General features: G+C 54.7%; 6 protein-coding genes across 6 annotated transcripts; 5 read left to right on the top strand and 1 right to left on the bottom strand.

The window, feature by feature from the left end:
- Positions 1–1454: 1454 nt before the first annotated feature.
- On the bottom strand, positions 1455–2106 carry A1O3_01141 (uncharacterized protein; the record flags this gene model as incomplete). The annotated part of the gene is made up of 2 exons (XM_007731289.1): positions 1455–1759; positions 1845–2106. 2 exons carry the CDS (start codon positions 2104–2106, stop codon positions 1455–1457), a joined length of 567 nt encoding a protein of 188 aa, XP_007729479.1.
- Positions 2107–2824: 718 nt separating this feature from the next.
- On the top strand, positions 2825–4334 carry A1O3_01140 (uncharacterized protein; the record flags this gene model as incomplete). Its single annotated transcript, XM_007731288.1, has 4 exons — positions 2825–3106; positions 3171–3309; positions 3368–3476; positions 3530–4334. 4 exons carry the CDS (start codon positions 2825–2827, stop codon positions 4332–4334), a joined length of 1335 nt encoding a protein of 444 aa, XP_007729478.1.
- A 438-nt stretch (positions 4335–4772) lies between these two features.
- On the top strand, positions 4773–6574 carry A1O3_01139 (uncharacterized protein; the record flags this gene model as incomplete). Its single annotated transcript, XM_007731287.1, has 2 exons — positions 4773–4859; positions 4937–6574. The coding sequence occupies 2 exons, from the start codon at positions 4773–4775 to the stop codon at positions 6572–6574; spliced, it is 1725 nt and encodes a 574-aa protein (XP_007729477.1).
- An 848-nt stretch (positions 6575–7422) lies between these two features.
- Positions 7423–8630, top strand: A1O3_01138 (aspartate-semialdehyde dehydrogenase; the record flags this gene model as incomplete). Its single annotated transcript, XM_007731286.1, has 3 exons — positions 7423–7477; positions 7532–7771; positions 7825–8630. The coding sequence occupies 3 exons, from the start codon at positions 7423–7425 to the stop codon at positions 8628–8630; spliced, it is 1101 nt and encodes a 366-aa protein (XP_007729476.1).
- A 359-nt stretch (positions 8631–8989) lies between these two features.
- On the top strand, positions 8990–9969 carry A1O3_01137 (40S ribosomal protein S4; the record flags this gene model as incomplete). The annotated part of the gene is made up of 4 exons (XM_007731285.1): positions 8990–9097; positions 9154–9482; positions 9554–9848; positions 9907–9969. 4 exons carry the CDS (start codon positions 8990–8992, stop codon positions 9967–9969), a joined length of 795 nt encoding a protein of 264 aa, XP_007729475.1.
- A 735-nt stretch (positions 9970–10704) lies between these two features.
- Positions 10705–15094, top strand: A1O3_01136 (BUB protein kinase; the record flags this gene model as incomplete). The annotated part of the gene is made up of 2 exons (XM_007731284.1): positions 10705–11739; positions 11885–15094. The coding sequence occupies 2 exons, from the start codon at positions 10705–10707 to the stop codon at positions 15092–15094; spliced, it is 4245 nt and encodes a 1414-aa protein (XP_007729474.1).
- Positions 15095–16596: the final 1502 nt, after the last annotated feature.

The following is a 16596-nucleotide window of genomic DNA, read 5'->3' as shown; positions in this document are numbered from 1 at the left end:
TAGGGTTTAGGGTTTAGGGCTTAGGCCTGAGAAGAAGGGGAAGAAGGGAAGAAGGGAAGAAGAGGAACTATAAGGAACAGGAAGCGCCAGAGATCAAACATCAGACATCAGAGATCAGCTTCGGCCACCACCACCGCAACCAGCTGGTGTATTATTACTATTACTATTACTGCAAACATAGCTTCCGAACGAATTGTCGGCCTGGAGGCTCAACTCGGATAAATCTGCCTTGCCGGGATAGGAGAGCTCAATCGGGATTGGGTTGCTGCCTCTGCCTCCGGCTTGCCCGACATCAATATCGACATCGACAGAAAACCTGCATGCGTCGTCACTGTCGCGTAGGTCAAGGTCAGCTTGCTTTCAACTTTCAATCCGACCCAAGCTATGCGAGTGGGAGTGGGAGTGGAAGTGGTCCGAAGCCGAAGTCGAAGTCGAAACCGGGGATAGGGATAAGGAGGGGCAGGAAGAGAGGGAGGATTCTAGTTACTGAGCTGAAGCTGAGCAGACCAGAGCATACCTGAAGAAAGTGCAGTATGTCCCAATATCTGGACCAACTGAACTGATTGAATGATTCTGTTGTGTATGATCGTGAGATGGGCGTACAAAAGAACGAGGAAAGTGTGGAAGTATCTCCAGGCTGTAGACTCAGGCTCAGGAATGCGGTGCGGCTGATCCTTCCGCTTCCACTCACCCATATCCCTGTGAGGGTGACGCACGTATCTGGCGGCGACAGGTCGTGGGCGCAGGCTCCGTGCCAGTTTTTGTCGATGCAATAGAATATCTGTCCTCGTTGACATGTCAGCCTTCCCTTCACTACAGTGAACTTCACCCATTCGCATCCGGAATGGACTCGGAGTCATGCTGGGCAAACTACACACGCCGCATATGTCTCGAGGGACATGAGTTTGACTTTGACTTTGAGTTGGGCGGAGAGGGACAGGAAGAGGGACAGGAAGAGGGAGAGGACGGCCGAGGACCACGGAGTGCCAGTGGGTGATGGCGAGGGCAAGCATTGCTCGGCCCTTCAACATTCTCATTCTTATGTTCGGAATCGAATCTCATTCGTTGCCTCCCCGTCTGTTTTGTTCTCGGGGCAGAGATATTGGATATTTGTACGCCTTGTGAAGAGCTTGGTCTTTGTTTGTACACCGTCGGTTTGCCGTCCCGGTCCCCGCACACGGCAAAAGAGTCTGACCATCTTCCTTCACGACCCTCGACTGCTGCAAGTGGGACTTGTCGGCTCGTCTGACAAATGCTACAAGTGTGCATGGGATGGGCTGCCATCTTCGGTGCTGGCCCAAACATGCAAACTCGTCCTCGTTGGGCCGCAATCGAATTTGATCCAGCAGGCAGTGCCCGCAACGCACTCTGAACGGATGAGATATCCTGCCTCGTATCCAGGATCAGGGACAGGAACAGGAATATCAACTGGTTCCCGCGGAATCTTCACGAGCTCAGCTTGAGATCACGCCGCCGTCTTCAGGCCTATCATCAGATCCAGATCCACCTGTGCTGCCCAGTCCGCTGCCAAAGATCCGGTCTAGTCGCTTGTCCCGGCCCCAGACCACCTCCTGGTCTCCATTGTCCAGAGTGCGTTTGAAGTATTTGATGCGATGCTGGGGAATCCATTCTTCTTCCGTCGACTCGGCAATCCAGCTGCTAGCAGGCATTTCCTTGATTCCCGCAAATCGCTCCAGGTACCCGATCGTGTAGCTGGCCATGTCGTGGTCGGCGTCCCATTGCAGACGGCTCAATACGTCTGTGCAGCGGACATAGATATAAACCAAGGTCCAAAGAACAGATGCAAACAGAATCCCTGATGGACTGATGGACAATAGACATACCTTGGGCTGACCTCATCTTCATTTTGGGCGTCGGTGTGGCCGTCGCCGATGACAGCAATGACCTGCTTCCCTTCCCTCTCCGTCGATGTTTCATGTAGCGCTCGACTTCCTGTGATCCTCTCGCTTCCTCTGCCTCCTCTTGCAGTTTTTCCTCCTCAATCTCACCAAGATGGTTCTCCGCAATGCTTCTTAGCCGGCTGAGACTATCCGACATTGTATCCGGCCTCGGCCCCGGACCCTGCTCGCCGTGGGCTTCCGCCATGGCCAGAGTGGTGCGGGATGGGGATGGCGGTAGCTCAAACAATGCTTACATATGAAAGGAACAGCATTGAAACATTACGTAGGTGCCTTGATTTATGTACGCCGTATTGGCTGTGGGCCAGCGCATGTCATATGTTGGCGCAGCTCCCTTGGGCCGCAATGACTCACGACTGGGAGAGCAGGAGAGTAGGGCCGTGGAGCTGCAGGGATGCGCCTTGACTCAACTGTCCGTCTCAGTGCAATCACGATCACGACCACGAATTCAGGCCCCAAATCCAAATCGACATATGAGAGATCGTAATGTTGTTTGCTCTCCAGTTAGTGCCGGCGGGTTGAGTCACCATTCTTCGGACTGTGCTCCAGTGGACCTGTGCCGGTCTGGATTGGGCCAAACGGGACGGGACAGACTCGACACGGCAGGCCCTTTGCATCATCATGAGTTCTCAGTAGCTGCAGCTGCATTGATTGCCTGGGTTTTAGGATAAGCCAGAGCGGAGCGAGATGTGATGGTTCAGCCTGAGATTGCCTGAACAACTTCGTGCGCGACCGTATAGTGTTGGAGGTTCCGATCCCGAGCTTTGTCCGTCCGTCGGCTTTCGGTCATTATTGATTTGTCGTCGACCAGTAACCGACATCGACATGGTCGACATGAACTGAGTGAGATGAGTGGCGCTCGCGTCGAATACGAAGACTGGCGGCCTCCGTGACCGAGGACGAGGATGTTGCTGCGTCGAGCCTGGCGGAGACCAGCTGTGCGACCCAGTAGTAGTGGCCGCGGGAGCGGATGGGAATGGGAGCCCCTGCGCAGAGGCTTGTCGCGGTTTCGAGTCATCGAGCATGTCGTGCCGGCCCAGCATACGCGGCGTTGGCCGCGCGGTACAGAGGTGGGCTACGAGAATGCGTTGAGGCTGGCCGTGAAGCAGTATGTCCCCAAGACCAACCCGGAGCCGCAACCGGGCGACATCACCTTCATTGCCACCCATGGCAATGGCTTTCCAAAGGTGAGAACCGTTCTGGCCCCGGCCCATGACAATGGTGAGAGATTCTCAACCCTAACGGGCATAGGAGATGTACGAGCCTATGTTTGACGACCTCGAGGACAAGATGAACGGTCTAGGGAGGAAGATCCGGGCCATCTGGATCGCCGACATGGCTCATCAGGGCCAAAGTTTTGTCCTCAATGAAGATATCTTGGGAAACGACCGTAGGTTCTCCTCAGACCGCCGCAATCCCCGTCAACCGGACTGTGCTGATCGCAGCAGCAAACTGGTGGGACTTTGCGAGGGATCTGCTGTTCCTGATCAACCAGAAACAAGCAGACATGCCTCAACCTCTTGTGGGGATTGGCCATAGCATGGGTGGAACGCAACTGTACCATACCATTCCATCCCCAGACGGGAGACTTCTCAGCTGACTCTGACCAGGGCACAACTTGCACTGATTCATCCTCGACTGCTGCAGGCACTTGTCATGATTGATCCGGTCATCCAGACCGAAAATCCTAGCAAGACATTCGCGCCGGCTGCGACGTATCGGCGGGACCTTTGGCCTTCCAGACAAGTTGCTGCTGAGCGGTCCGCCACTAGCAAGTTCTATCAAGCTTGGGACCCCCGGGTCCTCGATGAATGGATCGCCCACGGCCTCAGAGACCTGCCGACTGCGCTCTACCCCGAGAGAGGAAGCAATCCAGAACCCCCGGTCACGTTAACCACTCCTAAGGCACAGGAAGTCTTCTCATACGTGAGGCCGAAATACTATGGTCTCCCAGGCATTCCGCCAGAGCAGGATCGGACCGTGTACGGAGATATGCATCCAGACGACGTGGAAGATTACCCGTTCTATCGACCGGAACCGGCAGAAACGTTTCGGAGACTGCCTGAATTGAAGCCACCGGTCTTGTATATATTTGGAAAGAAGTCGGAGCTTGCAACTCCGGAACTGAGACGCAAGAAGATGGAGACTACAGGGGTGGGAGTTGGGGGGAATGGTGGCCAGCAACATGGCCAAGTGAAGGAGATTGTCCTTGACTGCAGCCACCTGGTCCCCATGGAAAACCCCACCGAGTGTGCAGATGCTGCGGCTTCATTTGCTGCATCTGAGATCTCGCGCTGGGAAGAGACGACGCGACAGTGGCAACGGCGATGGTTACAGAAACCTCGACAAGAGAGAGCGGTGATCGACGACCAATGGAGGGAGATGATCGGACCGAGAGAGCCCAAGCCGCGGTAGAGAAACGTAGTGAGAAGAAGGATATGGACGGAATATATCTGAGTTGTCAGCGGCAGTTCCTGACAGGGGTGAAGGGGTGAAGGTTCATCACAGAAGTGAAGTCGAAGTGATAGACGGGAGACAAGGATAGGATACAGCATACCCGGCATTTAGTTTCTCCGATCCGGCGCCTGCCTAGTACCACTAGTACTAATCAGGGTTAGGGTTAGGGTTAGGGTTAGGGTTAGGTTTACTAGCAGGACGTCACTAAGTCACTACCGTACCTGCCCAATAATAGCGAGCTGCCAGTCAGGTGCAACAATAATGCCAAGGTTGCACCTCGCCATCAATCTGCGTGGCTTTACAAAACTCCGTCACGGCATCCTCGAAGCGCGTTTTGTGTACGGTCGAGCAACGCGTAAGGCATCATGGTATGAGCCCTCGTCGACCGCTCTCATCATGTATCATGTTACTGACCCGGGACAGGTTTACAACTGGGAGCCCCACAAGGATGTCTGCTACAAGCTCTACATCGAGGAGCGCAAGGTATGTCCCTGTTACCTCCAGCTCATCTGGCCCTGCCGTGGGAGCTTACATCGGTCGTCGTCGCTAACACCAGTCAGTCGCTCGAGGAGATCATGCAGTACATGCGAGACACCGCCAACTTCGCCCCCTCGAAGCGTGCCTTCCAGACCCAGTTCAAGCGCTGGGGCTTTCCCTCCAAGCGCAAGCCCGCCTTCCGGGACGAAGATTTGGTAGACCGCGTCAAAGAGCTCTGGGAAGCCAACTACAGTCAACGCAACATGCTTGCAGTGCTGCACGAGGAGGGCCACGATATCAAGGAACGTGAACTGATGAGGTTGCGCGCAAAGAATCGCTGGTTGATGCGCATCCCAAACGGTGCTAAACAGACCCCTGCCGAGGAAGAAGAGGCTCGAATCGAGGCCCAGTTACTGGATGCTGCCCAAGAGGAAGGAGCCGGAGCCCTCGCCGACCCGGCCCAACCACCAGTTGACGAGCAGCCCCCTGAAGAATTCCTACAGCAACAAAAGGAGAGGCTAGAACGACTGCAGGCGCTCAGTGACGAGAGATGGCGGGCCAAGAAGCGTCGTCGTCGCACCAAGGGGTATGCTGGACTCCCGGCCGACCCCCCAGGACTTCCACCGCGCTTTCCGTCCGAGACCACGCTCGAGGAGAGCAGGGAGATCCTCTCTCTCAGCACAAAGCAGTACCGCGCACTTCGGGACCAATTCCAAGTCATCTGTCAGGAGGAACAGATCACGCAAAAGACCGTGGCTGGGGCGGAAAAGTGGCAAGGTGTCAAGGATCGCCTGGTTCGCGAAAACCCTCTGCTGCACGCCGTGCTTTTCTCCGATCCCTCAAATCGGCAATCGAAAGAGCTCGCACTGGATGTCATCTGCACCGATGTCACCAAACGCATCCGGACCATGGGTCGTCGGCTGACCATCTTGGAGTCCAAGAATATTCTGGGCTTGAACCCTGAACAAAGCCGTCAGATCCGTAGTGGCTTCTACAACATCCTGGACTCGGAGCACTACACTAGCAAGTTGGAGATGGGACCGGAGATGTGGCAGACGTTCAAGGATCGCTGGATTGCCGAGACGCCTCTTCTCCAGCAGATTCTCGCCCCGGGCAGCGCAGACCCTGACCACGAGAAGAAGAAAGCCGCGTTGGAGCTCCTTTGCCGCGATGTCATGAAGCGTGTCAGGGATGATCGCGCGAAGAAGAAGGGTACCTTTCGCAAGAGGGTCACCGAGACACCCCCTCACGCAATTAATACCGTGGGCACGATTGACACGACTCCTCACCCACCTGCCAACAGCGCCTACGAGCCGTCTCAGCCTGCCAATCCTTTCAGCGATGTCTCAGCCGTAATGCAGAACAACGACTTGTCGGACCTTCAAATCGATCCTAATCTGCTGCAAGTGGCAGACACCCTCGGATCTCCACCAGTGTCTTCCATGACACCGGTGTATGTTCGACCACATCCCAAATCGACCATGTATAACCACACGAAAATGTGGTTGGGGTCACTGTCCGGCCGCACGGTGCAGGAGCTGCGCGCAATGATTGCGATTAAGTATCCCGAAGCAAAGCCGGCCCGTATCGATGGAGTCGAGAAGGACGCTGGTGGAAATGAGATCTCGTATCTGATCGAGGAGGATGATGAACTTGATGCCTACCTTGAGCATGTCCAGGGGCGCAAGGCGACCTTTGTCGTCTTACTGATCAAGGAGTGATTCCTTCCGTCTGTCGACCCGAGGCGAACTCGTCCGATCGACCGGGGGCTCCGTTGTCTGATATGTGTATTGTTAAACGGCGGCGCTGATCAATAAGCTAGTGTTTCTGCAATTCTCAATATTGATACCATTCTCAATCGCTCATTAATGACGATCAGTCAGATGTCTACTTTCTTCCTCGCGTTTGTGATCCGCCACAACATACCGGCCAGCTGGATCGAGAGACATGGCTCTCGGCCACCTTGCCAAATAGATTGAGTTCACTACCCAGAAGTCTTATCTGAATTGAAGTTGAAGCTGAAGGACCTGTCGGCGCGAGGACCGAGGGTGAGGGTTCCTAAGGCTAGGGTCACAGACTTGGACCTCGAGCGGCGCCCACGTAATAGCACAGCCGAGAGAGAAGGGTGTACGTAGTGAGTGAATCAGCAGGGCACGGGAGCCTCTTCAGGCAGAGCGACATGACATTACTGCGGCTAGGAGAGGCGCTGAACGAATACTCTATATGTCGTCTTAGACATCGTCGCTTAGAACACATCCGTACTTTGTATATGAGGACTGATGGACACAGGACAGACCGGGATTTGGTCAGACCGGGATTGATAGGGCTTTTCACCGAGTCACGTGAAAATCCACCACTGCACCCATGAGTCATCAACTACAAAAAAGTTTGGTTTGCCTTGCATTGGAAATGAAATAATCGAAGGCCAAGGTGACCAGGCGACCATCTCTTCATCTTACAACGCGGATCCAGGGTCCCATCTGTCCTTTGGACCCAGTCAAGTCGAACGCTGGTAAGCTCAAGTTGAAGTGGAGGAGTGAAAATTTGTCTTCCTCGTCCAACATCCAACATGGCAACAAAAGGATCGCAAGGCAAAAGGAAGGCTGGCGTTCTGGGCGCGACTGGTAAGCATGATTGATGCCGCTGCAGCCAGTTGACTGGATCACTGAGTTTTGTAGGCTCTGTCGGACAAAGATTTATCCTGCTACTGGCCGACCACCCTACGCTACATCTCCAGGCAGTTGGCGCATCGTCGAGATCGGCTGGCAAGCTCTATAAAGATGCTGTGCGGTGGAAGCAGTCGAAACCCATGTCCACCGAGCTGGCGAATCTCGAGGTGCGAGAGTGTAAAGCCAGTGAATTCTCCGATTGCGACTTGGTCTTCTCAGGTCTGGATAGCGACGTCGCCGGTGATGTTGGTATGTGCAAGTCACGATCCTGGGTCCGATCTTGACCTGACCCTCCCTCACAGAAATGGAGTTTCTCAAGGCAGAGATTCCTGTCTTCTCGAATGCCAAGAACTACCGAAGAGACCCGATCGTGCCCCTCGTGGTGCCCACGGTCAATCTGTCGCATCTGGGTCTGATTCCGCATCAACGGAAACACTTTGGCCTGAAAAAAGGCTTCCTGGTCTGTAATTCCAACTGCGCCGTCATCGGCATAGTGATTCCTTTTGCGGCTCTGCAAGCCAAATTCGGCCCCGTGGAAGACGTCGAAGTATTCACCGAGCAAGCCGTTTCAGGGGCTGGCTACCCCGGGGTTCCGAGCATGGACATCGTGGACAATGTCATCCCATACATCGCCGGCGAAGAGGACAAACTGGAGACCGAAGCGCAGAAGATTCTCGGCTCCATCAACTCCGAGGCAACAGCCTTTGAGGATCAGTCCGGACTTACCGTGGGCGCCACGTGCACGCGAGTTGGCGTTACGGACGGCCATATGGCGTTTGTGTCCCTGAGATTCAAACAGAGACCCCCACCCAGTGCAGAGCAAGTCAAGCAGGCCCTGAGGGAATATGTGGCCGATGCGCAGAAGCTAGGTTGCCCGTCTGCCCCGGAGAAGGCCATAGTCGTGTTTGATGAGCCAGACCGGCCGCAGCCACGACTTGACCGAGACATTTCCGGGGGCTACGCTGTGAGCGTAGGCAGAGTTCGAGAAGCTGCCAAAGGCTCGCATTTTGATATCAGGTTTGCGGCCTTGAGCCACAACACGGTCATTGGCGCAGCAGGGTCGTCAATCCTGAATGCGGAGGCGGCCATTATCAAGGGCCTGCTATAGAGCAGAGACGCAGTTTTGGCGCGGGACAAGATACGAGAAAGTATTTAGTATTTATGGTCTCGTCCCCGTCCAGAGAATGCCTTGGCCTTTGATTAGACCGTAACACATAGATTGAACACTCTACATTCGAGGAAGCGCGGCGACACATTGTGGGGGAAATTCATACAGTGATACGGTACATAGGAGGCCGGCTCCATAATTTCCAGTTCAAATGACCCACCCACCGGTCATTTGGCCCAGGCGCCCGATCGGGATTAGCTCCGTCAAAATCTTGGCACACTTCCTACCACTTTGCAAAATTAGATCTCAGCATCGCAGGAATTGCTCTGTATCCCCCTTCCAGACAACTTCATATCAAGATGGGTCGCGGTCCAAAGAAGCATCAGAAACGCCTCAGTGCGCCTTCGCACTGGCTGTTGGACAAGCTCTCGGGCGCCTATGCCCCCAAGGCGTCCCCTGGGCCTCACGTATGTCCCAATTGTGCGAATTCGACAAACCGAGCGAGAATGCTAATTGAGTACAGAAAACCCGCGACTGCCTCCCCTTGATCGTTTTCCTGCGAAACCGCCTCAAGTACTCGCTGAACAACCGTGAGACCACTGCGATTCTGATGCAGCGTCTCATCAAGGTTGATGGCAAGGTCCGAACTGATATCACCTACCCGGCGGGTTTCATGGATGTCATCTCGATCGAGAAGACTGGCGAGCACTTCCGTCTAGTCTACGACACCAAGGGCCGTTTCGCTGTCCACCGTATTGAACAAGCTGAGGCCGAATACAAACTCGGCAAGGTCAAGAGAGTCCAAGTCGGCAAAGGAGGAATCCCATACTTGGTTACGCATGATGCTCGCACGTAAGTCGCCTGCGTCTATCAGCCGTTGGGCCAAGATGTGGTTGGAAAAAGAAAGCTGACGGGTTTAATAGGATCCGATATCCCGACCCGGCCATCAAGGTCAACGACACTGTCAAGATCGACCTCACCACTGGAAAGATCACCGACTTCATCCGATTCGACACCGGTGTGATTGCCATGGTTACTGGTGGTCGCAACATGGGTCGTGTTGGTGTCATCACCCACCGTGAGAGACACGATGGTGGCTTCAACATTGTCCACATCAAGGATGCCATTGACAACTCTTTCGCCACCCGGGAAAACAACGTTTTCATCATCGGCAAGGAGAAGCCATGGGTCAGCCTGCCCAAGGGCAAGGGTGTCAAAGTACGATTGGACTATCCCCCGACGTTGATGTTTCTTGCCTTGCTAACACATTTTCCAGTTGTCCATTGCAGAGGAACGAGACCGTCGCCGGGCTATTCAGGTTGCCAGCGCCCGAGTGTAGAGTGTTTCGAAAAGTGAACCCACTGTGCAACTACTGGGATGCACAGAAAGTCCAGGCTGACGGGCGGATACGCACACCCGCGTACTATGCGCAATGATGATGGCTCTGGCCACCGAGTGTGTGGATCCAAATGAAGCCAAGATATGCGGCCAAGTTGGCTCGAATGGAAAAATAAGATACCCAGACTTGCGCCTTCAATTGTTGCCTTTGTTCCCCTTGGCCCGCCTGATTCGTACCTTGAGTGCCACCTTGAGGTTCCCAACCAAACCCAGCATGGTTACGACCTGTTGAAGCGCAAAATCGTGCTTGTGCTTGTGCTTGTGCTAATATTGCCACACCATATCATCTCAGATCGCGGCATCCCAGGAGAGGGGCGGCCATTCTTGACCCCACAGTAGACCGTGTATACAAGGTATAGTCAGGATCAGCATCTCTCACGCTTGTCCTTGTCGGCACAGCAGGAGGACACGGCAGAATAATATGTGTACTCTGTCCATATGCCATTGTGAGGCTCATTCACAGACACCGACCAAAAATTGGCCGCTTAAACTCCGGATAAATTCCCCCGCCAAGACCGTTCCTTGTTTGTTGACAGTCTTGCCCGATCCGTCGACCGTCTACCGTTGAGCCCTGCATCTCAGATTCAAGTTGCGTAGTTTGCTGGTTTCCTTTCCTCCAGCCCTTTCGCGACAGTATTTTAACGACGCAGGGATAGATACGGCACTTAATACAACAATGGCCGTGCCGGCCGCGGATAACGACCTCATCAATTTCGACATAATAGAAACTCACAAGGAAAACATCCAGTCTCTGCCTGGAGGACGATCGGCAAAGCAGCTAGCTTCCATCCTCGCACCGCTCCCGACCAGCAAGGCAGCCGGCGTGGATGCGGATGCGGATGCGCTGCCGACACTGAGTGAGACCAAAACACTCAATGATGCCATTCGACAAGAATATGAAATCGAGCTGCAGTCAATAGCAGACTCCGACGACCCTCTCGACATCTATGACCGATATGTTAGATGGACTTTGAATGCATATCCGTCCGCACAGGCGACGCCACAATCACAGCTCCTTCCCCTGCTCGAGCGTGCGACAAAGGCCTTCCTCACATCACCACACTACAAGAATGACCCCCGGTACCTAAAACTGTGGTTGCACTACATTCGCCTGTTCTCCGACAGTCCTCGAGAGACCTTCACATTCCTTTCGCGTCACGGGATTGGAGAGGGGCTGGGTCTGTTCTATGAAGAGTTTGCCGCGTGGTTGGAGAGTGCAGGCAGATGGATACAAGCAGACGAAGTGTACAAGCTGGGCATTGAAAGAGAGGCGAGGCCGACAGAGCGGCTGGTGCGAAAATACGGCCAGTTCCAGCAACGCTTCGAAGCTAGGCCACAAAGTGACAACGAGCCCAGCTCACCGGCTCTTCCGACTGTTCGTCCCGCGCTGGCCGCAAAGATCGACCCTTTCGCTTCCGCCCCCCCGAACGATGATCCGCAAGGAGCTCGCCAACAGAGTGCTGGGAGAGGTGGCTCGGGAGCGCCTTCGCGTACTGGGAAGCCAAAGATGGCCATTTTCTCCGACGCAGACAGTGCCGCTCCTGCACCGACCAAAGCCTCGGCCAACATCACCAATGGCTGGGATAATATTGGGTCCATGAGGGAACGAAAGAAGGAGAACACAATTGAAGCTCGACCTTGGGCAGGGGAGAAATTGAAGGCAGGGGGGAGAGTTGGGACGGTGCCGAAGATGGAAATCTTCAAAGATCCGGTATGATTATTCTTTTTCTCTACATCTAGGTCCAATGAACATCCAATGAACATGCAATGCCAATCATTCCAAAACAGACTTCCTTCCTGGACATGCATTGAACCTGTTTGACAGAAATGAGAGACTGACCGCCGTTGTGGCATAGTCACAGGAGCTTCTCCAGCCGTCCCGGGCGTCCAGGCAGAGGAGTGAGGTGGTAAACCCTCGTACCGGCCGTGCAGAGCGAGCGTTCGTCAACTTCGAGGCAATTTACCCCCGTGAGGGCAACGAGGAGTTTAGCTTCGAGGAATTGCGAGCCATGTCGCGAGGCTGGATGCAGAAGGACTGGAGAGCAGGGAAACCACCAGCCCGGTCGTCAGCCAGCCCATTAAAGTGCACATCGGGGAATATCATGGCCGCAGCATCACCGAGGCCCAAGTCGAAACCGAGCAGGTCAGAAGAGGCGGAAGATGTTGAAAATCTGAGCCACTCTTTCCGACAAAAGCTCGAGTTGACCAGTGACATTCCCAATCCCAGTGTTCATGATTTGTCAACACAGTCGATGGTTGGGATGCCCGAATCCAATCTACCACCACAACCGCAGAACGCCAACAAGAGGGAAAAGAAACTCAAAGTCCGAGAAGTCAAACAGGAGACCGTAACGGTCATGACACGCCTAGAGTCGCCGACGGGAAAGAAGCTGAAGAGAAAGAATTCGGCCACGACGGAACCAACCATGACATTCCATTCCAAAGCAGCTACTAATGACATATACGACATGTTCAACCAGCCTCTCCGTAGACCCGAGATGGCGAGAGATGATACGCAGAGCGGCGACGACGCCGACTTTACTGAGGGCGATGTAGACGAAGGATATAGTACCACCGGGGACGGCGAGAGTACAGGGACCGGCCGAGTGTCCGGACCCGGTAGTGATTTCGGGGATGATACCTCCTCTTCACTGCCGCCTGATGCCACCAGTACCCAAAGCCAAGCTGACAGTGTTTCGCCCTGGTCTGAGTTCACCACCAGCAAACACGTGCCTCGCCTCGCCTCGGTTTCCGGTAGCTCTGGTAAGATCAAAGGGTCAGGCTCGTCCAGCAAAGGGCCGGGCAAGTCCAAGCTCAAGCACGCTCACAAACGTGTACTGAGCGACGATATGACCGAGAACATGGCTTCATCTAGTCAGAATCCTACCCAGACTTCTGGTTTGGGAGGGTTTGATACCCAGGCCATTGCTGCCATTGCCGGGGGCAACTTTGACGACATGGACACCAAGGCAATTGCCATGCTTGCTGGTGATTTTGATGACGATGGCGATGAGGCAGACACAATCCAGAACCAGGACCCGGGTCAGGATCAGGATCTGGATGAGCAGGGCGCGGGCGCGGGCGTCAACGAATTGCCAGAACGAGACGGGTCACGACACAGTGAGCACGAAAACAACGACAACACGTCTCTGAACCACAACAACAACAACGTGACGACCCCGGTGGACGACGTGTTCACTGAAATCACCCACAAACCTCGCTTCATCCCCCTCCCGCCGGAGGATTATGAACCCACCCCCATCCGACCGTATCGAGATCCAGCCTTGGTTGCTCATAACAAGCTGCCCTTCATGACGCCGATTGTAGAGCGCACGGAGAGCTCGCTTGCTCCCTCGACCGTGTTCAACGATCCTGACTACTTCAATTCCAAGACACCAAGCCGGTCAGCCAAGGAGGAGGATGAAAGCCCGTCAAAGCTGAAGATGGAAGCCCTGCTGATGAGCAGTCCGCAGCAACCTGCCACTCCCTCGTCAGCTGCAAAGAGAAAGCTTGATGAAGCTGATGATCGGGAAGAGGAGGACACAGCAGTCACACCGCAACGCAAGAAATCACTCCACCACACCAACGAAAACTCTCCTGTCCCGTCTCCAGCAGGCGCAAAGAATACAAAGCCTCTCAAGGTTGAGGACACTGTCTTTAAGACTCCTGCAGTGCCCACCCAGTCTCCGGCGAGGCGCATCCTTCAACCCGCCAAGATACACAAAGGGCCTATTGTTGCCGACCTGCAATGCAACCCCTGTGACGACGCGGTGCGACAGCAGATCCTGGCCGCTGTCCATCCGCCTTTGTCGTCGTACACTGGCTATCACGACCACTCGGATCACGTGTACAACCACTACCAACCTCTCAAGTCCTATGCGGAGAAATTGGGCAAGAGCAAGGTCAAGGCCAGCCCGAGAAAGAGTCAGAGCGAGAAGACATGCAGCAAAGCCGTGCCACCGATTCTCAAGTTCCAAGGCACCGCCCGAGTTTATGCGGTCAAGCGACAACTGGGAGAGGGGGCTTTTGCACCGGTTTATCTGGTCGATAGTTACGACCCAACCGAGACGGAGACGGCGATTGGCGAGGAAAGTGACAACAAAGAGAACGTCAGCCCCAGAGGGTTGCGCACCAAATCCTCGCGTCAAGACCTGGAAGCCCTCAAAACCGAGGCTCCTCCTGGCACGTTGGTCTGGGAGTTCCACATCCTGCGCCTCATCCGCCAGCGACTAGGCCACGCCGCGCGGGCAGTACAGTCCATCGTTGACGCACACGAGTGTCATTTGTACCGCGACGAAGCATACATTGTACTATCGTACAGTCCGCAGGGCACGCTGCTGGACCTGGTCAATCTGGCCCGCAGCGAGAATGTCAAAGCTGGCAAACTGGCGGAAGGCCTGGATGAAACGTTGGCCATGTGGTTTGGCGTGGAGTTGTTGCGGACCCTGGAAGACCTGCACCGGATCGGCATCTTACACGGCGACCTGAAAGGCGACAACTGTCTCGTCCGCTTCGACTCCTCGGTCGACCTTTCCGGCCCTTTCGACCCGAGCGGCAACCACGGCTGGAGCGCCAAAGGACTGAAGATGATCGACTTCGGCCGGGGCATTGACGTGCGCATGTTCCAACCCAGCGCCCAGTTCATTGCCGACTGGCCGTCGAGCGCTCAAGACTGCGCGGAGATTCGGGAATGTCGGCCGTGGAAATGGCAGATCGACTACCACGGCGCGGCGGGCGTCATCCACAGTCTCTTGTTCGGCAAGTACATTGAAACCGTGCCTCTTACTGCCGCGAGTGGCGGTCTGGCTCTGGGTCCGCGACAGAAGAAGGAGTGGAAGTTGAAGGAAAACCTGAAGCGGTACTGGGAAAAGGAGCTCTGGCAAGAGGTGTTTTCCGTCTTGTTGAATCCCGGTTCTGTCAGTGACCAGGAAGCGATGCCGATCGAGGGCAACTTGAAGCGAGTGAGGATGAAGATGGAGAAGTGGTTGGTGGACGAAGGGGAGCGAGGTGGACGCGATTTGCGAGCAAGTCTGAGGAAGATGGAGAGACTTGTGGCTATGAAGTGAGAATTGTGGCTATGAAGTGAGAGACTTGTGGCTGCGAGGTAAATGGTCTGACCAAGTCATCATCGTCTTGGGGTCTTGGGGTCCTGGGTCACTCACTCCCTGGCGATGGCGAGTGGTGAGTGGTGAGTTGGGCAGCTGGCTACGTGAGACTGGATCGGTCGGTTGGATGATACCCTGGGGCCTGCGTCGATTCAATTCGGATTGGGATTCGTCAAGGCGGAAGCAAGGCGTTGGTGGTGTTTAGAGTAGTCCGTACAGTAGGTCGAGATGCTGCAGATACCGAGATGCAGATTGCAGATAGCTCGGAATGAAAGTTCACCTTCTATCTACCTTGGTTAGGGTTAGGGTTAGGGTTGGGGTTGAGTTGATGGTGGTCACGCACAAGCACGAGCACGACACAGCCCACTCGACATGGCGGCGGCAGTACGGAGTACTCGTAGTAGTAGCGGCAGCGGGGATCCCCATCTCCATCTCCATCCCCACGTCCATCCCATCCTCTACTCTACTCTGTACATATCTGATCACCCCTCTGTCTTCTTGACGCTGACTCTAACGCTGACTCTCACTCCGACGCTGACAGACATCGCAGACGCCGTCCCAGCCTGCTAGCAAGTCACCGTCACCGTACCGTGTCTTGTGTCTTGTGTCTAAGGTCTCCCTGCCTAACTCTCCCCACCCACTCTCGATACTCGTAGCGACCGAGTCCTTCCGATCGAATACCTACCTGACCTAACCTACATAACCTACCTACCTTACGTTACACCCACGCGACCTTCCTATACAATAGCTATAGCTATATGCTAGCACGATCGCAATCGCAATCGCATTCGCATTCGCAATAGCGACCACATCCGCAATAGCCATCACAATACCCATCACGATCGCAATAGCAATAGCAAAGCAATCGCAATCGCAATAGCGACCACTCCCTGAGTTGGTGCATGAGCAGGAAACGGCATGCTTCAGATTCACACCTATACTCTCGTCCTTCGCCACCAGTGCCAGTGCCGCTGACATCGTAACCTGTACACCACCACGACAGCACATACTGGAGTCGTCTACAACAGCACACACGGAGTCGTCTACAACAGCACACAGGAGTCGTCTACAAGGGTTCATCTCATCGTCACGGAGTCATCTAAGAATTCATCACCAACTAGAGTCGTTTGTTCCAGCCAACTCGTCCCGCAGTCGACCGAACTCATCACCAACTAGAGTTGTTTGTTCCAGTCGGCCGGATTCAGCCTCAGCAAGACAGGAAGATATCTCCACAAACCTCACACCTCGCTTTCCTCCGGCCATCATCCTCTCGTTGACATCCTCACTCAGGCCCAGATAGAGAGGGAGATATCTCCACGGACCTCACACCTCGCTTTCCTCCGGCCATCCTCTCTCGTTGACATCCTCACCTCGATTCCTGGCTACGTCTTGAGCCGCTACTCTTTCCGCATCCGCACACCTAGTACCTGTCAGAATTCGTTGCGCACCCCATCCGGATTTAG

The sequence above is a fragment of the Capronia epimyces genome, assembly GCF_000585565.1.
Source record: "Capronia epimyces CBS 606.96 chromosome Unknown aczIQ-supercont1.1, whole genome shotgun sequence".
NCBI lineage: Eukaryota > Fungi > Ascomycota > Eurotiomycetes > Chaetothyriales > Herpotrichiellaceae > Capronia > Capronia epimyces.
Note: the sequence above shows the minus strand (reverse complement) of the source record. Positions and strands in the feature narration are given on the sequence as shown.